This window comes from Carya illinoinensis, chromosome 10 (genome assembly GCF_018687715.1).
Source record: "Carya illinoinensis cultivar Pawnee chromosome 10, C.illinoinensisPawnee_v1, whole genome shotgun sequence".
Classification (NCBI taxonomy): Eukaryota; Viridiplantae; Streptophyta; class Magnoliopsida; order Fagales; family Juglandaceae; genus Carya; species Carya illinoinensis.
The window spans coordinates 35,087,834-35,112,703 of NC_056761.1; the positions used below are offsets into that span (position 1 = coordinate 35,087,834).

Here is a 24,870-nt window from a genome sequence, read left to right on the forward strand (position 1 = left end):
AAAAACCTTAGCGATTCCTCTAGATAAAATTGAGATTAGTATAATTTTGGTATTTGGCAAGAGTAAGGTACCAATCCCTGAGAACGATACTCTTCTTATTACTTTACTATAAAACTACGATACTGTGCACTTGCAATTTTGCACCGGTCAGCATGATCTGAGACTTCATTCATGACCTTTTAGTGTTAATTGGAACTACAACATTCAAGTCTTTGCCAATGCTATGCCTTCTATATTTGCTCCACACTTTAAAGACTTCTTCATATGTTGTTCATATTCTTATCAAATAAAAGCTTTGAAGCTTGAGATACTCTCTTCCATTGCTACAGATTCATCTATTTCATTCATTTTTAAAGAATTTTAGGTTAATTTCCCACTTTTTTCAATTGTGTCTTTTTAGTGACATTTAATAGATAGGTGGCCTGCTTTTGGAGGAAGATTTGTTAATATTGGGCATTTGAAGGCTACAATATGAATGTTTCATGTAAGGACCATTTTTTGTTAATGGCTTTTGGAATGCTTTGTTTTTATTTTATTTTATTTTTTTTAAACTAGACTATTGAAATAGTTCTTTCTAGCAAAATATATAGATGGGAAAGTCCTTGCAACGACCTTAACCATGGTTTAACAGTGGGTATTTTTACAATACCTACCAAATGTTCTAGTGGGTAATACTAATACCTACTAGTACCTCTCGCAGTACTTGCTCCTATTCCCACGAGCATAAACAAAAATGGACATGCTTTTGAGATGAGTTTCATCGGCTCTTGCCGCGAGATGTGTTGTGGGAAAATATAGGTAATGGCTACGAATTAAACTTTTCATGGGCTATAATACTTTTTGTGGCTAGTTTTACACCACGAGCTTCCCATAACGACATTTTGTGGGAATAGAGCTTCCCACAAAAATCGGCCATGACGCATGCTCAATTCCCTCGAGTGATTCTCAGTTCTCCATTCCTACAGAAGAGGCTCAATTTTCTTTGCAAATAAAAGGGGCCTTAAAAGGATTTTAACCCTTGTTAGTTAAGCAAGAGTAGTCTTTCTGTTTACATAAATTAAAGTTACATATAGCTATAGAGTGCGTAAACGTTGTGCAATAATTTTGAAAAAGAGAGTGGGATTCATTGTTAAAAAATTTATTTCTTTTCATGTAAAATTCATATTTATTTATTTTTTTAAAATAATTGCATAGTACTTGCATACTTACTACTATAGCTATATAGCATGTTCAAATTCTTAAAGATATTTCCAAAGAATGCCCTCCAAATTCTTGTCGTGTAGCTCCATCCATAGAGCTTTTGAGAGTCTTTTGCACAATTACATTACTGCCCTTCCTTCTTATCTTTCAAGTATCAATCGCTTTTGGTATGTAGCCTTTCGATAAAAGCATCTTCAAACTTTCCTTTATGTGTATTACTAGAATTACACATAAATGACGCATCAGACTTTCAACAAGCTACCACAAAATTTCCATCAAACGTGTCAGTATTCACTCTAAGCTTATTTTATAGTCTGCTTGTATTAATTGGGGTCTATTTTAATTACAATAATACATGAAATATTTTTATGAAATGAGCTTCATTGTTTAATTTATAAAGAAAATAATTTCATACTAAATTATAATTTGAAAGGGAAAATATGTTATTAATATTTAAATAATTTAAGATTTAAGCATTTTTGGATTTTATATTAAACAGAAGATTATTTGATTATTTTCTACAATGTGAATTTAATTAAGTAAAATATTAGGACATGTTTTCTTAGGTAGATTTAGTTAGGGGTGCTACCCGCACCATACGGTGCGGGGTAGCCCCCCCCCCCCCCCCCCCCCCCCCGGCATGGGGCGGATGGGGAAAATCCACCCCGTCCCCCGCCTCCGGTGTGTGGGGGCGGGGTACCTCGTCCCGCATGACGGGGTACGGGGTGGGGGGCCAGTCCGTCCGGCCCCCCGCACCCCCCTTCTGGGCCTTGGGCCCAGAGGCAATTTCTGAGCCATTTTGGGCCCAGAAGCAATTTCTGGGCCATTTTGGGCCCAGAAATCTCAGCAATGGGCCATTTTGGGCCCATAAAATTATAAGTAAAAAAGAAAAAAAAAATTTCCGAAATTTAAAAGAAAAAAAAAGTGTTATGTCTAAGAGTCTAATACGTAATAAACTAATAATAATAACTAAGCTATTACAAAATTGAAAGGCTAAACAATTACAAAATTACAAACATAAAAGTGTCCAAATGACATTGTATCAACATTACAAATTATTGAATACAAAATTTTTACAAATCATTAAAAATTGATCATTCTAAAGAGGCTTGTCAGCTGTGGCTTGTCTTTGAGTCAAGAGGTGTGACAGTTGGGGCGACCCGGGCTTGAACACATTTTTATGTTGCAGAGGTGCTAGACGTCTCATGTGTTACTACAAAAATTAATATTAAAATTAATAACGATGAAATGGAAATGAATATAAAAAAATTAAAATAATAAAATAAAAAATAATTACCAGGTGGTCCAAATCCAGACTGATCACCACCCTCATCGGTCTCCTTAAAATCTAAAATATCCGGAACATGAATATCCTTTCCTATCGTCCAACGCTGTGTGCATATCAATGCCTCTACAGTTGTAGGAGACAATGAACTACGGAAAGGATCCAATATACGACCTCCGGTACTAAAGGCTGACTCTGAGGCAACGGTGCTAATAGGGATGGCCAAAATACAGCGGGCAATCTCAGAAATGATGGGATATTTCTTTGAGGCATTCTTCCACCATCCTAATATATCGAAATGATCATCATCATCTTGGACCATATCCGCTGACAAATAGTTGTCTAACTCAGAAACGACCTCCGTAGATTGATGGACTAGTGTGGGATTCTGTGCGAGGGTTTTAGTCCACGGCATTCTGCGCTTCTTTGTAGGAGGCCCGGTCACGATGTCTGTAGAAGGAGTTGGGGTCGGTGTATGTGTCTTCGATGTAGTACCACCCTTAATTGCCATAAACTCGTCATACAATTTTTTCAGGGTATCTCGGGCCAATTCACCAATAATGTCAGTCCATACTTGATCGTGAACAAGTCCCAACCCATATAACAAGCCTGAAACTTTTAGATGGGGATCAAGAATAACAGCCACATATAAGAAAATATTCATTCTAGTCAAATCTCCCCAATACTTGTCATATTTTAGCATCATGGAACTTGCCATCCCCCTCATCCTTTCATTGGAACCCCTACGCATATCTTCTAATTCTTCTTTTACCCTACATATTTGTTGACAAAACCCATGGGATGTAGGATACAAAGAACCAGATATATTCAACGTGACATCATAAAATAATCCAAGAAAATCAACGAAAGTAGAAACTACCATCCAATCATCATCATTAGGCTTTCGTGATCCCCCGTGCTCATCAAAGTATTTGACATATTGGATGTCTTCATCACCCAATAATTGAAAGGCTGCCTTATATTCCTGGGCCGCCTCCAACATCAAGAAGGTTGAGTTCCATCTGGTAGGAACATCAGTACAAAGACCCTTCTTCGATGTTATGCCCGCAGCCTTTGCAGCAACTTTGAATTTCTCCAATCTTGAAGGAGAAGACCTCACCCATTTCACAGCCATTCTAACTCGGACAACCGAGTCATCAACATCTTTCAACCCCTCAGTCACAATTAAATTCAAAATATGTGCAGCACATCTAACATGCAAGTATTCACCACCCAAGAATGTCTTATTTGCATCTTTAAGATAATTCTTTAGATATCCCAATGCGACATCATTAGATGACGCATTATCAACTGACACAGACAAAACCTTTTCCAACTCCCACTCCTTTATTGCGGCCTCCAATGCCTTCCCAATCGTCTCACCCTTATGATCAGTTATTTGACAAAATTTAATAATCTTTTTGTGCAGAACCCAATCAGCATCAACAAAATGCACAGTCAACGACATGTAATTCATATTTTGGATAGAAGTCCAAGTATCGGTAGTGAGGCAAACTACCAAACCCGCGAGTTGGTCCCTCAAAACATCTTTATCACGAAGGTACATCTTCTTAATATCCTTTGCCACGGTGTGACGAGAAGGAAATACAAATCTGGGTTCCAACTCTTGGACAAATTCTTGGAACCCTTTACCCTCCACAAACTAAAAAGGCAGCTCGTCCATGATAATCATACGAGCTAACTTCCTTCTACACTCATCGGGGTTATACTTCGTATACCTCTTCAATGTTGGCCCCCCGGCCCCACTACTCCCATCAGCCATTTTAATATCTAGTCTAGATTGGCCCTTCTCTACTAAGGATTTTAATATTGGACTCTTCTTGCATTGTTCCTCTAGATGGACCTTCAGCTGGTATGTACCATGTTTCCTATAGTGACATCCATACATTTTCCCACAGTGATTATATTTAGCTTGTGGGTTGTTGGAGTCCCCACCCTCTAGTTTGGTAAAGTGTTGCCAAACTATAGATACAGGTTTCTTGCCCTGTATGGGCTTCGGAGCAGGGCAAGGTGTACTCGTTATAGGGGTAGGAGTAGGGTTAGTTTCTGGGGTAGGGGTGTTGGCTGGGGAAGGCGAGCTATCACTGAAATCCGAAGACATTCCTGATTTTCCAACAAAAAAAAAAAAAAAAATTCAAAGTACAATCCAACACAATCAGCAAAAACTAACCCTACATTATTTTAATAGGCCACTTTAAAATACATTTTTTAATAGGCATTATATTCTTCTCTCTTTTCTCTTTTTGATTTTATATAATTTTCAAATTGATTTTTTTTTAAACAATTTTAATTATCTAATAGTTATAATTATTTAAAACTTTTAAATAAAACAAAAAGTGCTTGATAATATGCTTCATAGTTTTGTTCTCTCATTTTTACTTTTCATATATTTAATTTTATAAAATTTATTTCTTAATAGTTACTGACATTAATATTAGTATATTGGTATATTTTTTAATTTTTTAAAATCTTGAAAGATGTTTAAAAAATATGAAAATGAGATATATGTTAAAAAAAATAGTTTATTTACCACATGACAAAAGAAATAATAATTTATGACAGAAAAATATATATTTTTCCGAAATTTACTATCTTACTAAAAAAACTATCTTATTAAATTTTCACTTTAATAAGAAAATTTATTTTAAATATTATAATATTTTCATCTCTTAATTTTTGTCCAATCATTTATCTCTATTCCAACAATCCAACGTCTAAACAATATATAAATAAAAGCAACATTCATAACAAGTAACAACTCAAAAAATGCAACTTCGATAAAAATACATTTAAAACTTTTCAATTAGAATATATAAACTTCGTGACTTTTTTTTTAATGAAAATTTAATTTTGATTTAAGGGTTTCAACCCCTAAATCAAATTAGGGTTTCGGATTGGAACCCCAATCCGAAACCCTAAATTGATTTAGGTTTCAACCCCTAAATCAAATTAGGGTTTCGGATTGGAACCCCAATCCGAAACCCTAAATTGATTTAGGTTTCAACCCCTAAATCAAAATTAGGGTTTCGGATTGGGGTTCCCCTAAATTGATTTAGGGGTTTCAATCATGAAACCCCTAAATCAATTTAGGGGTCCGAATCACAATGAAATTAACAAAAAAAAAAAAAACAATCCATTCAATCGGGAATCCAAACAATCACACAATCCGAAGACATCCACAGCACACAATCCAAACAATCTCATCCTCCATCTCCGATTCAACCCCATCCTACCTCCAATCTCCGATCAAAACTAAATAAAAAATAAAAAATAATAACCAAACGGAGAAAATCAAAAGGGGAGGAGAAATGTTACCGTGCGGCGTGCGTCCGGCCTCGTGCGTCGTGCGAGAGAGAGGGATGATGGAATACGTGCGGCGGCCGGACTCGTTGCCGGTGGGACGAGGGAACACCGAATGGATTAGGCCAAAGGGGGTGAAGCCGTGAAGGGACTCGGGAGGGGAGGGGAGGGGAGGGGAGGGGAATCAGGGGATCGGGGGGGGGGATTGGGTTATGGGTAAAAACCCACTAATTGAAACGGCGCCGTTTTGTCCACCACAAAACGGCGCCGTTTCTCTTATATAACTTATATATATATAATATATATAATATATTATATATTTATATTATATATATATAGGTGCGGGGCGGGGGAAACACGGACCGGGGGGGTCCGTTTCCGTCCCCCGCCTCCGCTGGGGTTGGGATACGGGTCGGGGCCCCACGCCCCGGCCCTAACGGTGCGGGGGCGGGGCGAATGGGGCGGGGGGCCCTATGCGGGGGCGGGGCGAATGGGGCGGGGCAGCGGGTTCCGGGGCCCCGCTGCCCACCCCTAGATTTAGTGAAATTTAATGTTTCGTATAGGTGGCGAGCTACAAAGTGAAATTCAGGAAGCAGCACAGCGAGGTAAGTAATTTGATCATAAATTAGGATCATCACTTGTTAGGTGAGATAAATTATTATTAAAGCCAATTCTTGATAGCCTCTTTTATGTATCCCGTATGTCGTTTTATGCAAATATGTCATCCAACATAGCATATAATTATGTCATTCTGCATCATGTTTTGATTCAAAAATTATAATTATATACGTATCATGTCAAGCATCTCATGTGCATAAAACACGTAAGCTTTTTATGACTAAGTTACGTAAACTTTCTTATGATCAAGTGTAAGATAAGATAAGTTTTATGATCGCCATTTAGATACTTGGTAGCAATGCAATTTTATGGGTGAGTGTGCAAGTCATGAATCTAAGTGTGGTTCACTAAAATATACTAAAATACTATTAGCGGTTCCTGTTGTGGCCACAGGATGAGGCTGGTGCACAGCCTCACACACAGGATTAAGTGTGTTGGCTAGTATGATAAGTCAGATAATTTAAAATAAGCCATGCATGACATGAGCATACGTATGAATAAGCATGAATTTAAATTCTCAATATGAAATATTTTATGAAAAATTCTACATTTATTACATTTACATTGTGATGGATTTCTTACTAAGTCTTCGATTCATTTTAGTTTTATTTTATATTTTTAACCATCCACGTGAGGATGATGACCACAAGCAAACAGGCCAAGATTAGATGGAGCAGTCAATTAAATCCCAAACCTTTTAGATTAAATTACTTTTATGACTTGAATTTTTTTTTTCATTTATTATTGTTGGAGACATGATTTTTAATAAATGAATATTTTATGAAGTAAATGTTTATTTTTCAACTATGAAATCTCTTGTCTAGCTATATTTATAGAAATTACGTGACACTCCATGCGAAGTGGGTGTTACAGCACTTTTCAAGGAATTTGGTTATACATGGTTAATGTCAATTGGAACTCGAATTTAGCAAAAATGCAGCACTCTTAATCAATGTACGTACAAGTTGTAGTCTCTGTCAATAGCTAACCAGAGAGAGAGAGATAAAATTATTAGACCTTGATGTTCAATTACGTGAACAAGTTAATGTGTTTTTCTCCCTGGATCTATGGACTTTATGTAACACCTCGTTCCCGTAGAATAGAGACGTTACTAACAAACATGATAAAATGCCCGGTAAAGAGGCTCATTACTCTAAAATACTTCATTTATTGAAAAAAAAAAACTTAATTGAAAGGATATAAATAGTCTTGAAACTTGAAACTGAATAAAACAAAACATGAGCTAGTCTTAAATAAGACTAGTTATTGAAATGACATAAAAGAAACTTAATCATTGTGTAAATGACACTTATCATCTCTAAGTCCTTATACTAAATCTATTCCCGGTCATCCATCTCTGCATCATCATAATCATCTGTGGCAATCAACATAGAAGAAAATAAAAAGACAAACAACAAAAAAATGAGTCGAATATTCAATAAATAATGCATCATACCGTGAAATACTATCTAGCTTAACATAAATTTGGTTTTTAAAGCCTTATCATAACTTTCATATAACATTCATGGATTAACATGAGCGGAAACATTCATAATCATGGCAAACATGAAGTGTGAATGCATGAGTAACTTGTTTATCTTGAATTTTACTTATTTCATGGTGAATCACGCTTGAGTCCATGGCACCACATAACTTGTCATGTAGTGAAACACGCTTGAGTCCGTGTTTCACTTAACTTGCATAACATGAAGTGAAATACGCTTGAGTCCGTATTTCACTTATCTTGCTTGACGTGAAGTGAAACACGCTTGGGTCCGTGTTTCACTTATCTTGCTTGACATGGAGTGAAACACGCTTGGGTCCGTGTTTCACTTATCTTGCTTGACATGAAGTGAAACATACTTGGGTCCATGTTCACTTAACTTGCATGACATGGAGTGAAACATGCTTGAGTCCGTGTTTCACTAAACTTGTGGTAACCACGCTTGAGTCCATGGTACAACACGCTTGGGTCCGTGTTACCTTAAAATGTTTATCTTTCTTGATGCATGATAATTTTCTTGGACTTCTTAGACTTTTCTAGCATGGCATATTCTTGTAATGGCATGGCATAACATGATATATTCTTGTATATGGTATAGTATAGCATGACATGGCCTAACATGATTTAATCATTTTATGACATTTCATGGCATGCATGATCTGAGAACTAATGAACATGTCATACATGATCTGGCTATTTATTACATGGCATGCTTGACTTAAGTTATTGCATGAACAATACATGGCATATATGGTCTAAGTACTACATGAATGAAGCATGCATGATCTGGCTATTTTAATTCATAGAATACCTATCTTAAATTATTATATGATCATATCATGACTTCCATGTGATTTTAGTAACATTCAATCCATCAATCAACAATCCATAAAAGCATAACATATATATAGGCTTACTTTCATGTAAATCATCGTAATTCATAGAAGTTCGTGAAAGCGATCTAACCTTGACTTGGCTCTTAGCGCAACGTAGACAACTATCAAAACCATATCATATTATCATACCCAATTATAATATTTACATTACGCGTACATTTATATGATCATACTATTTACCTCTTAGCGTTGCTTCCAAAATCTCACGTCGTAGCTCGTGACCTATACGAGGCACTAGACGTTACTAATCTTTCTAGAAAATGTGTCGTAGCAATCTAATTACTTAAAATCTTACCATAGAGATAATTTAATAAATATTCAAATATAAAAAGATTACCTAAAATAATATTATTCCAAAGCTCATATCATAATCTTAATAATTTTATAAAACTTAGTTAAAGGTCAATTGAAATATTAACTAAGATAATAAGCTGAAACAATATAAAAGAATTCTTTAAAATATGCTTAAAAGCCCTTCAATATATTGTGTATAAAAGAATGAGTCTAAGACTAATATATTTATTTAAGTGAAACTTTGGTCTGATTTAAGTTTCAGCCCAGCCCCAATTACAGAAAACATTTAAGGTTACTAGAACAGTTTATGTAAATACAACCAGCCCAATAAAATAATCAAGCCCACAAGAAATCAACTCACTTAACTATTAAAATAAATTTCTAAAATATACTAGAATCAAGCCCAATTTAAAACAAAAGTCCATATTAATGAAACATGTCTAATAAACCTCAAGCCCAGCCCACAAGGAAAAAATAGCCCACGTATATGATCAGGTTTAAAACATAAAGTTTGCCTAGTTACTAGAGGGTAAAGAGGTAACTTCACCAAAAGTTCCTTTATGAGGCAGTTTACAGAAAGGTTAGGTGCATTGGGTTGAAGGGCATTTGTGTAATAATCAAAACTTGCATGTGCTTTTCAGTAAAGAAAAAGAAATAAAAGGATATGAACAAAGCAAATAATCATTTGCTGGAAAAAGAAGGCCAGCGATGGGATCTAAGGCTTGCTAAGGAAAGGTAACGTGTGACAAGAGAGAGAGAGAAAAAAAAGGTAGCAGACTGCAGTGGCTTACCAGATAGTGGGGTGTTCAACGAAGTGGTTGACTGGCAGTGTCTGTGCAGATCTAAAGGTGCTCTGATGAGGTGGCTGGGTAAAAAAAAGAAGGGGCTGCACGAGTGCTATCTTTTTCTTTTCCCTCTTTGTCGACTAAAATTTCTGAATGATTAATCTGAGGGTCTGATGAGATTTTATAAAGGTGAGGGAAAGGGTTTTACGTGAGTTTTCAGGAGATTAGCTAGATCTGATTTGGTTTTGATCTTAGAATTTTTTTCAAAAATTTTTAAACCTATCCGATAATAACAGAGAATACAAGATAAAAGGAAACCACCTTAAAACTCTAATTAATCTGGTTCATTATCTTATTTAACAAATAAATAATTATAAGCATCTGAGGATAAATAAATAAGTAATTAATAAAAAGAATAAATATAATCATAACATAACTAAATAATTTCTAATTGAATTAACCTAAATTCTAGGTTCGTATGTTACACTTTACTTTGGCATTATTGCTAAAACTAGCAAAAGACTCCTCACAGAGGATGGAACAAGCAGTGGAGGAGTCTTACAACACCACTTTAAAGCTATGGCATGGATGGATATCATCAGCTACTTTCAAAGTAATAATTCCTCTCACTCCCTAAATGTCTATGTCCTTTAATTGCCATCACTTGCTTTTAACAAAGGTGGGTGAATCAAATTGATTGTTTGGGCCAGTCTAAGCTTTGCTTTTCTCAATGAGAGCCCCATCTATGAGCTGGTAGTGTCTTTTCTCTTCATGTTAAGCCCATGAGTGCTATTTTCTTTTATCACCGTTTACAAGCTTTCGTCATGCTACTGTATGCTTCCTTCAACATCTTCTTCCAAGCACACGTCCAACTAACTAAGTGTGGTGTTTACAGGTAGCTCTAAAAACTAGTGCCTGACAACAAAACCGTCATTAATTTCCTAATGGAGAAAGATGGCAACTGTGAGACCCTTAAAGAGCAAATGCAAACCTTGATACCACTATTTTTGCCTTTATTCGAAGAAAACCACTCTATCTTGGTGAGCTAAATTCATGTTTTCTAACCAGAAATTCTATTTGTAAACCGATGTGGAAGATACACCCATCAAGGGTTTGACCTTTGCATCGACACATCCATGGACTCAACAATCACCATGGACTCAACAATCACCATGTATAGCCAAACAATATAATTCAACTTGAAGCCAATAGACAGAGCACACATTATAAATTCTCAACCATTATAAAAATAGAAATCAAACAAGGTATAGAATATGCAACAAGTAAGGAAATTTACAACATTCAAATCAACTTACATTATATAAATTTACACCGAAAAAAACTTTACATGCAAGATTTCATAGTACAAAAACTACATAAACTCCAAATTGAAATGGTGGCCTAGTGAAATTACCTGGTAGGATCGTGTCTTAGGACCCGTGGTGGTCGAGGTATGGAGGATACAGTGTTTATTGTGATATTTGAGGATGGCGGTGCTAGGCTTGCTGAGCTTCATGGGGGTGTTTTTCTTTCGTGTTGGGCATTGTGGCTTTATAGACCATTTTGCTCTATGAGAGACAACCGAGCCCAATATAGACGAGATTGTCACTCTATTGCAATATTTAAATATTATTTAAATATAAATTTTTTTTTCACTTCTCTTTTATAATTTTTTTATTTAATCATTACTAATAATTAAAACTTTCCTAAACTTTCATATAAAAAATAATTTAAAATTTTCAAATTTCAACACAAATATAATATTAAAAAATTATATTCTAACAATATTTTAACTTTATAATATTATATTTAATTTTTTTTCTCATTTCTCAAAATTTAATAAAAATCTTAACTCAAATTATCTCACTTAAAAAAAAATCTTATTTCTTGCGCGTATCATCTCATCAAAGTATCCAAATCAACCGGAAGAAAAATGCCATGAATTAAACATGACAAGACAAAGTGAGTGAAAACAAATCAGTACTGTATCATACATTGGACCCCATGCATGCTATAGGAGCTGGAATAAAGATAAAAGAGAAATGATATTTGTAGTCGTGGTTGTGCAAGCGACGTGCAGTCGCTTTGAAAAAAATGAATTAATATGGGACCCACATGAAAAAAAAAACTAACTTTTTAATCGTAGACCCCACTCTTTTTCAAAGCGATTGCGCGGCGTTTGCAATTTCACGACTGTATGTAGCATTGCTCAAGATAAAATCATGTTGAAGAAAAAGTTAGGAGCCCTTGCAGAGTGCATGAGGGAGTTGCTGCCATGCATGCTGGTCTTGTCGGGCACAAAACAGTATTGGAGCCCGTGATCTCTATATAGTTTGTTTTCCAAATTGTGTGTATGTGAGAGATAGAGATGAGTTCTGTGGAGGAGATCATGGCTCATGCTGTTTGCATCCCATACCCAGCTCAAGGCCATGTTAATCCAATGCTGAAACTAGCAAAACTCCTCCACCACAAAGGCTTCCACGTAACCTTTGTCAACATGTTAGGCGCTTGTGCTACGGGGCATACAATTACAACTGAAGTAGAAATGAGAAAGAATAAAAGAAATAATAAAGAACTTCAATTGTAGAAGAATTTCACTTATAGCAAAAGGATTACAAGAATTTCTCTCTTAAATAAAGAGAGCACAATTGACAATACCCTCTCTTATAAAAGGAGAAAACTCACTCTTTATTATAAAAGGAAAGACAATATATAGGAGAAACCTCACTATTTTTCTCTCTAAAACTCTCTCTCTTTTTCTAAATTTTTCTTTCAAAATGGGATAGGTTTTTAAAAGTAAAAACATGTATTTATGGGAATTAAAGGAGGTGGAAGATGGCGGAAGCAAATGTGAACGCAAGCTTAATGTAAGTTGTCAACTAGCCACCATTTTTGACCCATAAAGGTGGCTTTGGCGGTGGAAGATGGCGGAAGCAAATGTGAACACAAGCTTGATGTAGGTTGTCAACTAGCCACCATTTTTTACCCATAAAAGTCTATAAAAGTGGCTTTACCGATACATATCTCCCACTTAAAGTCACTTTTGTAATCCTTCTATCTTTTCTACACTTTCCATCTCCATGCCGCTTACATATCTGCTAGGCCTAAGGAGGATCGACACCAGATAAACTTGTCATTATTAATTGGCTTTGTTAATATATCTGCTAGGTTGTCTTTTGTATGGATTTTTTGTATATCGACACTTCCTTCTTCCACCTTCTCACGAACGAAGTGATACTGAACTCGTATGTGCTTTGTCCTTGAATGAAATGCTGGATTCTTTGCCAAATGCAAAGCGCTCTGACTATCACAAAATAAATCAACCTTATCTTGTACGTGTCCGAACTCTTCCAGTAGCATTTGCAACCATATTGCCTCTTTGCTAGCTTGTGTAGCTGCGACATATTCTACCTCCGTTGTAGAAGTAGCCACGATAGACTGCAATTTTGAAACCCAGCTTACAGCTCCTCCAGCAAGAGTAGACACATAACCTGAGGTGGACTTGCTCTTGTCAAGATCACCTGCATAATCTGAATCAACATAGCCTCTGACAGTAAAGTCTGATCCTTCATAACATAATGCGACATTTGAGGTACCCTTGACATATCTCAGGATCCTCTTTACAGCACTCCAATGCTCTTTACCAGGATTCGCCATGTATCGACTAACCACTCCCACTGATTGTGAAATGTCTAGTCTTGTACAAACCATAGCGAACATTAAGCTACCCACTGCTGATGCATACAGTACTCGAGACATTTCCATCCTCTCTGCTTCATTGCTAGGACTCATACTTGAGGATAACTTGAAATTAATAGGAAGAGGGGTAGAAATTGGCTTACAATCTTGCATGTTGAAGCGTCGCAAGATTTTCTTCAAATAATTTTTCTAAGAAAGCCATATCTTCCTATTATTTCTGTCTCGGTAAATTTACATCCCTAGAATCTTGTTTGCTGGTCCCAAGTCCTTCATTTCAAACTCCCTAGCCAACTGTGCCTTTAAGTCTGTAATACGATCTTTGTTGGGGCCTGCTACCAACATGTCATCAACATACAACAACAGAATAATGAAATTACCATCACCAAATCTCTTATAGTAAACACAAGGATCTGAACTATGTCTGTTGTATCCAAGGCTCATGATAAAGGAATCAAATCTCTTATACCAACATCTCGGCGCCTGTTTGAGACCGTATAGAGATTTGTTCAACCTGCAAACCAAGTTCTCTTTTTCTTTTTCTTCAAAACCTTCTGGTTGGAGCATGTAAATTTCTTCTTCAATTTCTCCATGAAGAAATGCAGTTTTCACGTCCAGTTGTTCTAAGTACAAGTCAAATGTAGCACACATCGCAAGGACTGCTCGAACCGTTGAGAGTCGAACAACAGGAGAGAATATTTTGTTAAAGTCTATGCCTTCTTTCTGAGCAAATCCTTTCACCACCAATCTAGCACGATACCGCTCCACTTGATCATTGCCATTTCGTTTGATCTTGTAAACCCATTTATTTCCGATGGCCTTCCTTCCTTGTGGTAGTGGTACAAGATCCCATGTTTTGTTTTTATGGAGAGCTTCAATTTCTTCTTGCATTGCAACCATCCACAGAGAAGCTTCTTGACTATTTGTAGCCTCATGGAAATTTGATGGTTCTCCATCTTCTGTTAGTAGACAGTATGCGACATTTCCCTCCATGATGTACTCTGAGTGCCAAGTTGGTTTTCTTCTCTCCCGAGTTGACCGTCGAACTTGTGGAATTGCACACTCAGCTTATTCTTGTTCTTCGTGCTCTGATATCGCTTCAGAAGAATCTGGAACTTCTAATTCTTGTCTTTCTTCAACTTGAACTGTAGTAGTCTCTGGTTTCTCTTTTGAAGCGCTATCATTTTCTTTTTCTTGTACCTTATCTTCTTCAAATACAACATCCCTGCTGATTAGCACCTTGCAGGCAGTGAGATCTCACAGGCGGTACCCCTTGACTCCATCAGCATACCCTAAGAAAATACATTTTCTAAATTTTGGATCTAGCTTTGATGTTTCTTGGGCGTTGTACATAACATAAACAGGACTTCCAAATGTATGTAAGTGAGAATAATCAGCTGGCTTATCAGTTCACATCTCCATCGGCGTTTTCAGATCAATTGTGGTTGATGGTGACCGATTGATCACATAACAGGCAGTCTTGACTGCTTCTGCCCAAAATGACTTGGCCATTCTTGCAGTTCTCAACATCGCTCTTGTTCGTTCTAACAAGGTTCTGTTCATCCGCTCTACTACTCCATTTTGTTGTGGAGTGTATGCCACCGTGAGCTGCCTTTTGATACCTTCTTGTTAACAGAAGCTATCAAATTCAATACCAGTATATTCTCCTCCACTGTCTGTCCTTAAACACTTGATCTTCTTTTCAGATTCAAGCTCAACCCGCGCTTTGAATATTTTGAAAACTGGAAATACATCTGCTTTATTTTTTATTGGATACACCCAACATCTCCTGGAGTAATCGTCAATAAATGACACAAAGTATTTTGCTCCTCCTAGGGACAAAACTGGTGCTTGCCAAACATCAGAATGGATTAGTTCTAAGATAGCTTTACTTCTAGCAGAGGAACTACTGAATTTCAATCTGTGCTGCGTACTAGTAACACAATGCTCACAAAAGGGTAATGAAACCTTTTTGAGCCCTGGAAGAAGCTTTTGTTCAGCAAGAATCTTCAAACCTCGTTCCGACATGTGGCCAAGTTTACGATGCCACATCATTGTTAATTCTTCTGCCGAACTTGCCAACGCAGTGGATGCTTCTCCTTCTTGTTGTGTTTCTCCTTTAAGCATGTACAAATTTGCAGCTATCTTTTCCGCTTTCATCATTACAAGCGCACCTTTAACTATTTTCATGATCCCATCTTGAATATGGGTTTTACAACCACTATTATCTAATTGTCCTAAAGACAATAGATTTTTCTTCAGGCCTTTCACATGTCGTACCTCCTGAATGGTGCGAACTGTACCGTCACACATCTTCAATTTGATGGTACCAATACCAGCAATCTCCAAGGCATGATCGTCTCCCATGAACACAGATCCTCCTGAGATAGGTTCATATTGATGGAACCATTCTCTCCGGGGAGTCATATGCCATGTTGCTCCTGAGTCAATAAGCCAGACATCAGCGAATCTTCTTCTACCTTCAGTAACTGTTGTTTCCTCACTGTATAAAATTTCACCATCATCTGAGGTGCTTGTTACACAATCTTGAGCTTTTGACAACTCAGGGCCTTTTCCTTTGGCTTCTTCGTTCTTCTTAAGATGCCAACACTCCCTTTTGTAGTGCCCTTTCTTGCCACAATGATGACACTTGACATTCTTCTTACTTCTGGATTTTGATCTACTCTGATTTTGACTCCCACTGGGGCCACATTCAGTTGATCTTCCTCTCGTCATTACCAAAGTTTCGGCTTGCTGTGAACCTCCTGGTCTATCTTCTTTGCTTTTGCGCCGACTTTCTTCTTCAAGAACCGCAGCTGCAATATCATCGAAGACTAGAACTTCAATGTTGTTGGTTAAGTTGATGATGAGTTGATCATACGAATCAAGTAGACTTTGAAGTAGAATTTCAGCACGTTCACCCGTCTCTATGTTATGCCCCATTGCTGTGAGCTGTGAAAATAAAGTGTTAAGGGTGTTGATGTGGTCTGTCACCATAGTTGACTCCATCATCCGAAGGGTGTAGAGTTTTCTTCTCAAGAAAATTTTGTTGTGTAGTAATTTGGCCTCATACAATTTTGTCAGAGTATCCCATATCTCTTTTGCTGTCTTTTTCTCCGCCACACTTGACAATATTTCATCAGCTAGTGCTAGGTGCAGATTAGCAATAGCATTGCCATCCATCTCGTTCCACTTGCCGTCGTCAGTGATCTCATCGGGCCTATCTCCAATTGCCGTCAAGCAATTATCTTTCCTCAAAATTGCTTTTATTCTCATTTTCCACAATGAGAAATTACTCCCATTGAACTTCTCTATTTCGTACTTCGTTGCCATTATTGAAGATGTCTCCTTTCCACTAACTGGATCTAACTGTAGCACGAAAACCGGCTATAAACCTGATGCTCTGATACCACTGTTAGGCGCTTGCGGTACGAGGCATACAATTACAACTGAAGTAGAAATGAGAAAGAATAAAAGAAATAATAAGGAACTCTAATTGTAGAAGAATTTCACTTATAGCAAAAGGATTAAAGGAATTTCTCTCTTGAATAAAGAGAGCACAATTGACAATACCCTCTCTTATAAAAGGAGAAAACTCACTCTTTATTATAAAAGGAAAGACAATATATAGGAGAAACCTCACTATTTTTCTCTCTAAAACTCTCTCTCTTTTTCTAAATTTTTCTTTCAAAATGGGATAGGTTTTTAAAGGCAAAAACATGTATTTATAGGAGTTAAAAGAGGTGGAAGATGGCGAAAACAAATGTGAACGCAAGCTTGATGTAGGTTGTCAACTAGCCACCATTTTTGACCCATAAAGGTGGCTTTGGCGGTGGAAGATGGAGGAAGCAAATGTGAACGCAAGTTTGATGTAGGTTGTCAACTAGCCACCATTTTTTACCCATAAAGGTGGCTTTGGCGGTGGAAGATGGCGGAAGCAAATGTGAACGCAAGCTCAACTAACCACCAATTTTGACCCATAAAAGTCCATAAAAGTGGCTTTACCGCTACACAACACTGAGTTCAATCACAAACGCATGCTTAAGTCTAGAGGTCCTGATTCCTTGGACGGCTTGCCGGACTTTCGCTTTGAAACCATCCCCGACGGTTTGCCTCCTTCTGATGCCAACGATGCAACCCAAGACATCCCATCACTGAGTGACTCTATCAGAAAGACTTGCTTGGTTTCATTTCGTATTTTACTTGCGAAACTTAATGATAATCATGTCTCCTCGAATGTTGTCCCTCCAGTGAGCTGCATAGTTAGTGATTTATGCATGCCTTTTGCCATTAACGCTGCTGAAGAACTTGGAATCACTGTCCTTCTATTGTGGACTGCGAGTGCATGTGGCTTTTTAGGATATGCACATAGCCGCCATCTTGTTGAAAGGGGTGATCTTATAGCAGTACTCAAAGGTACGATTTTCCTTCCTAAGGTTATGTTACTTTTTTTTCAATCTTCGACCCTCTATCAAAGAACTTCAGATACTTACACTTCTATTTTCGAGTCTCAAAATCTTGAACGAAGAAGGCAAAAAGCTTACCTAGGATTGCATCTATACGTACCTTGGCTTACACAAGTGTTTAATAAAGTGGACAATCATATTCTTAGGATCATTAGATGTCTTCGTTACAAGGGTTAGAAGGTGGATGGGAAACTGTTTGGGAGGCAACGAATTTGTAACATATGATACAACTAATATATTAGATATCTTCCTCGTAATTGTTTGGCGAAAGATCATAAATATCCTTATGAGAAAGACATCTAATGATCATAAGAATTCTGTTTACACTTTGGAAAATTGACATCTATTTCTGATCATTACACTTTGGAAACTGTTTACACAACACTTAATACAATTATGTTTTAAATTAGGGATATTTTTGTAAAATAACTTATAAAAATAACATTACGAACTTTACTACTCATTATCCCCATACACCCCATTTAATGTTTTTTATTTTATTCTTCCTAAATCAATTAAACTCCTTTACTCATGATCATCCATATACCAATTAAACTCTTCTACTCATAATCATCCACATCAGCCAATCATAGACTGATGTGTGGTATACGAATGTCACATTTCAATCACACCGTTGTTTTTCTTATGGTAAAATAATTAACAAATGTGTTGAATTATGAATTTCTTGAAATCTAGATATCTACTTTACAAAAGTTGAAAACTGAAGTCTCGAATTTTGAAACATGAAAATCTAGATACTAACTTATCAAATAACCATTAATAATTATTTTTTCGTTGGGTAACGTGGGATTTCATTTATCACCTTCCAATATTTAATTTGATATTTTTTGTTGATCAAGTGTCTCACTTCAAAGGGAGGATTGTCCATCATATCATTTGTAAGAACTACAAAAAGACCCAAACTACTATATCCCAACAAAACTAATCAATGTTATCGAACTTGGAACTCATTGGAATCATAAGTTTTTGGGTGACGCTTCGAGCTGGATGAGTTATAAACGCACTTTTACACCCTCAAATAGAAGGTAGACATGTAGACATTTTATAATTCTTATGATATAATTGATTTTAGCTGTTCGTACCAAACTTTGTCAAGGTTTTCTCCCTACTCATTTTCTTTTTCTCTCTCTCCTCAACACAAGCACGGAAGGTTGGGAAAGAAAATAAAAGAAGTATCAAAACCCACTTCATCAGCATAGAGCTTAGGCTACTAGAAATGGAGTCCGCAAAAATATAGAGGGAAAAATTACATAAAACAAATAAAGAAACAGATCGAACCACTAAGCTTATTAAACAATGTGGGCAAAACACAAGGACCACCCACGCAAAAAAATAAGCAAAAGCACTCAAAATTTTAGTAAAAACCAAGGCAGCTACCGGTCAAGCTTGATCCAATGGAAAATCATGTTCAAAATTACAAATTAAACCTCAACTGCTTGAGGAACCCAAAGTTTAAACCATCTAAACCGATACAAGAGTTGATTATTTTGATCTAAGGGAAAATTAAGCTAAATCGGCAAAATCAAGCTCTAAAAAATCATAATAAAGTAAAACCCAAAAATATTTTGGATGCTAGAGATGCATACAAAATCCAAAAGCCCTTCTCGAAAATCAGATGCAAAAAGAAAAAAGATCCGGTCATGTGAAGCACTAGCCTTGATGTTAGATCAAACCAACAAGATCCCTCTCCAAGTCTCCCTACATATTAGTGACCAACGCAAGTCCTACCACACCGTGCAATTGTTGGGAAAACAAAGGAAAAAAAAAAAAAGATACCCAAGCAAGGGGCTTAAGGGGAGAGAGAGAGAGAGAGAGAGAGAGAGAGAGAGAGAGAGAGAGAGAGAGAGAGAGAGAGAGAGTTGAGAGTTTCGTATGCTTACTTACATAAGAGCAGTTCTACAATAATTATCATAGAAAGCTAACGTGACCACCTTTTATTAGAGGGTGTAAAAATAAGTTTAACACTTCATCCAGTTTGAAGATTTTCTCAAAGTTTTTCTATCCCGGACCATATAAGATTATTTCATTTATCGCCCTTCTATTTTCAATGTGAAATATTACCACTCATTTCAGATAAGCTTTTTATTTGATGTTGCCATGAATTCTCACATTAAATGGGAGGTGAAAAATAAAGTCATCACCTTTTATATAGTTTTTGCAATGGCTTGAAATTATAGGTAAATGGAGATTTAAAATTAATAGTAAGAGAGGACAGTATTAGGTTCCAAAAATTTCATTAAGCTGGGTGTTGCGAGGAGCATATATATATATATATATATATATATATATATATATATAACTCTTTGGCTATGCTCATTTATATAAATCCCATCAAGAGTTTATCTAAATATTACACGTAATAAGTCTTCAATTAATGAAATAACATTTAAACTTTTTTGAATGAAAAATGTAGACGAGAGCTGTCTTCCAAATGGGCACATGGACGCCACTATTTATTGGATTCCCGGGTTGAAAAAAATCCGCCTCAAGGATCTCCCCACCTTTCTATTCACATTGGATCCAAATGATATCATGCTGAATTATATTTTAGAGATGATAGAGAAAGCTTTGAAAGCTTCCGCCATAGTTGTGAACACTTTTGATGCACTGGAGCATGAAGCATTGGACGCCCTTTCCTCCATGTTTCCTCCCATTTACTCCATTGGCTCTCTTCATTTGCTTCTCAATCAGTTCCACAAAAGGATTTAGTGTCCAATATTGGTTCCAATCTCTAGAAATATGAAGGTGACTGTCTCGAATGGCTCAATTCCAAGGAACCCAACTCAATTATATATGTAAGTTTTGGTAGTGTTACAGACCTAACCCCGCCACAAATCATTGAGTTTGCTTGGGGACTTGCTAATAGCAAGAAAGCCTTCTTGTGGGTAATTAGGCCTGACATGGTGAAGGATGCTTCATTGATCTTATCGCACAATGAGTTTGTAACTAAAACAAAAAATAGAGGTATTATATTAAGTTGGTACCCACAAGAGCATGTGCTAAGCCACCCATCAATCGGGGGATTCTTAACCCATAGCGGATGGAACTCGATGCTTGAAAGCATGTGTGCAGGAGTGCCTGTGCTCTGTTGGCCATTCATTGCTGAGCAACAAACAAATTGCAGGTTAGCTTGCGTTGAATGGGGCATTGGCATGGAGATTGATCGTAATGTAAAAAGAGATGAAGTGGAGAGGCTTGTGAGAGAGTTAATGGATGGAGAGAAGGGTAAGGAGATGAGGAAACATGCCATAGAGTGGAAGAAAAAGGTTGAGAAAGCAGCTAGTTCAGAAGGCTCTTCAAACTTGAATTTGGACAAAGTGGTCAAGGAGGTGTTAATGCAGCTGAATCCGTAGGTTTTCATTGCATGGGGCTAGGACGTTGAAAAGCACAGAATGCTAAGTACCTATTTTTCTTTCATGCTTTTGGTTGTGTTTGTGTCACATCTATGGAAGGTTTTAGCATTAATTTTGCAACTATGTTCTACATTTTCATCCTATTTTATTTTTGAAGCTTATGTTTGATTTGTTCATGGATTAGGATGAACTAGAAATTGGTTGATGATTTATGCAGCTTAAATATTTTGATATATTATTATTTCTTTGAACCCTTTAAATCCCCCTTTTTCTGCCAAATGAAAACAAATACAAAACTTATTTGACTTTGAATGAAAGAATAAATATAAATCCATATATGGTGTTTCTACTCTTAGAAGACTATTAAAGATTTTTTAAAAAGAGAAAAGATATTTGTAATCATAAAGTGCGCAAGTGTCACAAATGTTTTTTGGAAAAAATAAATAAATATGAGACTCACATTAAAAATTAATTTTTTTATAGTAGATCTCACTCATAATTGTATCCAACATTAATGAGATATAAGCCAAAAAAGTAGAGATGTTTTTCAAAGTTCTTCCTCACACTCTTCTTCGAGCAGGGTCATAGCTCGATCGAGGCACCAAACTATTTCATTGGAAACCCAAAACACACTTGCTCAAATGAGCATATACTTGAAATATTAGTAGATTTGTGGGTGATCATTCAAAAAGTGGGGGAAACTCATGTATAAATAAATTGAGAAAAATTCATATATATCTTATCATGTCAGTAGGGTTAAGATTAATGCTTAATTTGCCATGCAAATCTTTTTTCTTGTTTTGCCCCATAATTTGGTTGGAAAATGGATTCTAGAATGGGCGTAAGAAGTTTGTGGCTTGATGTACCATTGATCTTCTCCTGAACTTTCCCCATTGGTTAACACTTTGTTTAGTGTTAACCAACCAAAGGAGGATGTTGGTTACACTAGCACTACTCTCCAATGATTAAAAGTGTGAATCTTTTTATGGTTAGTGTACTTTTGTTAGAATACAGCTTGGCTATCTAATTAGCTAAAGTTTGCCTAATATCACTTTTTTTTACTTTTTTTTCTATCTTAACCAATGTCTGATTTCATGCTGGCATGGACTGAATTATCCATCTAAATTCTATAATAAAAATAATATTTATTTTAAATTTTAAATTTTAATTTTTTTCCTTTTTAATTTACAAATTTATTCGTCATATTTTATTTTTTAATAAATAAAATCTATTTTTTTAACTAGTATTCCTAGTTTTCCAATATATAATACTATTTTTTGGTCAAATAAATATATTTTTCCAGTGCCACTAAAATAAGATCATACCAATAAAAGTCATACCAACCTGTTCAACAATAAAACTTTTAACATTTTAAGAATTCTACAAAATCATGTAGCCACCCACCAAATTATTGGCTATATCTTTTTGCTCTATGTGTGCGTGTTTGGTGAGAAAAGTAAATGAAAAAAAAAATGTAATACTAGTTACAGTCATGGGTTGTGCAAGTGTGTCAAACTCACGTATTTATTTAAAAAAGAATAGAGCTCACAATTTAAAAAATTACTTTTTTTATGTAAATATCATATTTATTTATTTATTATCAAAATAAATTACTGTGCATGCACAATTTATGACTGCACATGCAAATATCAGTTTTCTTGTCGTGTCATTGTAGCAAAAAATGAATATTGGTTGACCTTTATACCAATATCTATGTGAACTATGTGGTACTTATTTCACTCAATTGACTTGAGTATTTCTTGGTTCTCAAAATATGGGCTTATATCCATATTAGGCCCAAATCATTCCTATAAGCTTTATTGCAGCCTCTCTTTTTTTATTTTGGATTCGGGGCTTTATCTGGGCCTAAACCAAGTCGACCCCACAATTCTATAAATGAGAAAAACAATATTGAACTTGGCTCTAGTGAATAATTTTACCAGTAATGATAGTTATATTTGTAAGTGTATAAGTATTGTATAATTATTTAAAAAAAGTAAATAAATATGAGATTTATATAAAAAAATTAATTTTTTAATAATATACTCTATTTTTGTTTAAAAAATATGAATACACGATCCGTGCACACTCCACGACTGCAATAACATTACTTTAATTTAGCATACGAAATCTCACCAAAATAAAAGGGCCAAAGCATGGTATAATTAGAGTGCAATATAAGATCATTTCCATTTTCCCAGGTGAAATTATATCCCGTTATAAGCCAAAGGATTAGCTAGCTAGGGCTAATGCCATTCGACCAGAAGACCATTGGCACTGATGTTGCTCATTGCCTGAATTATACAGGGGTTGACTTTCCGTAATAAAATAATATTTAAATCCAGTAATAACATAATATTCAAAACCAAAAAAAGAAAAAGAAAATAGTTTTATCCATAAAATAATTAATCAATTCGGAAACATTAGAGAACTTATAACATTCCATTCAACTATCTTATGTATAATATCTATCTAAAGTTGAAGAACCAATTTTAACTGGAAAGTCTATGTTTATTTAAATATTCCTCCTTTTTCCATGAAAGAATAGGCCGAGCTCTATTGGAAAGAAAATTAAGGATGGACTTTTAAATGTATAAAATATAAGAAAATGATTTAGCTAGCTAGCTAGCTTTAATTGCGGGCTACAAATTATAACTATATATGAAGCAAGCTGGGCTTGTCTTGCTTGTCTTTTAAAAGAGTATGATGCAAGTAGCTTGGCTATCAAAAGCACCAAGGAACTAGCTGTACGTGAGATGAAATAAAGAGCTTATATATAAAGGAAGGAAGGAAAGCATGCATACAAAAAGCTAGAGTCAATTAACTTATTTGCTCGACTCTCACTCAAGACTCGCTAGCTTTATTCATGATCAGTGACATATCATGCCAATAATACATATATGTATGGTGGAGTGGAGCAAGGACGTATGCGCGCAGCCAGATCAATCACAGGGGACTAGAAGATATATATATATATATATATATATATATATATATGGTTCTAGCAAGCAATATGGCTGCAGACGTTTAATCAGAAGCTGGTTTCATAAGATTTTAAGGAAAAGTTGTACGATCTTATTGAAGCTCATGCAAATTCGATCTGTTTCTGCAATGTCGTCTATTACATTGGAATTAAGTGTTAAACCTAATGTAAAGGCTGCATATAATATAGGTTAGGAGTTGAAATGTATAGTTAATAAGCCCAGTCTTGAAGGGCGCGTGGGGATATATAGTACTGCATGCATGAGTCATCATCATGATGATCTATATTCACCAAGCAAGATTGGAGATGGATGGGGCCTGCATGCATGGGAGTGGGATCCAACAGAAGGCGGACCCTCTAAAAGGTTTCGACTTTAACTATATTTATTAATTGCCTCAATTCGTCACTTATCCTCATTAATTTAGTGCCAATATTATTCATATTTTCC

At 36.0% G+C, this 24,870-nt stretch overlaps 1 protein-coding gene and 1 pseudogene across 1 annotated transcript; both read left to right on the forward strand.

Moving 5' to 3' along the window:
• The first annotated feature begins 2,129 nt into the window (after nucleotides 1-2,129).
• Nucleotides 2,130-10,540, forward strand: LOC122278680 (glycolipid transfer protein 3-like). The gene is made up of 2 exons (XM_043088865.1): nucleotides 2,130-2,174; nucleotides 10,376-10,540. Exons 1-2 carry the CDS (start codon nucleotides 2,130-2,132, stop codon nucleotides 10,538-10,540), a joined length of 210 nt encoding a protein of 69 aa, XP_042944799.1.
• Nucleotides 10,541-12,271: 1,731 nt separating this feature from the next.
• LOC122278236 lies at nucleotides 12,272-21,439 on the forward strand (annotated as a pseudogene).
• Nucleotides 21,440-24,870: the final 3,431 nt, after the last annotated feature.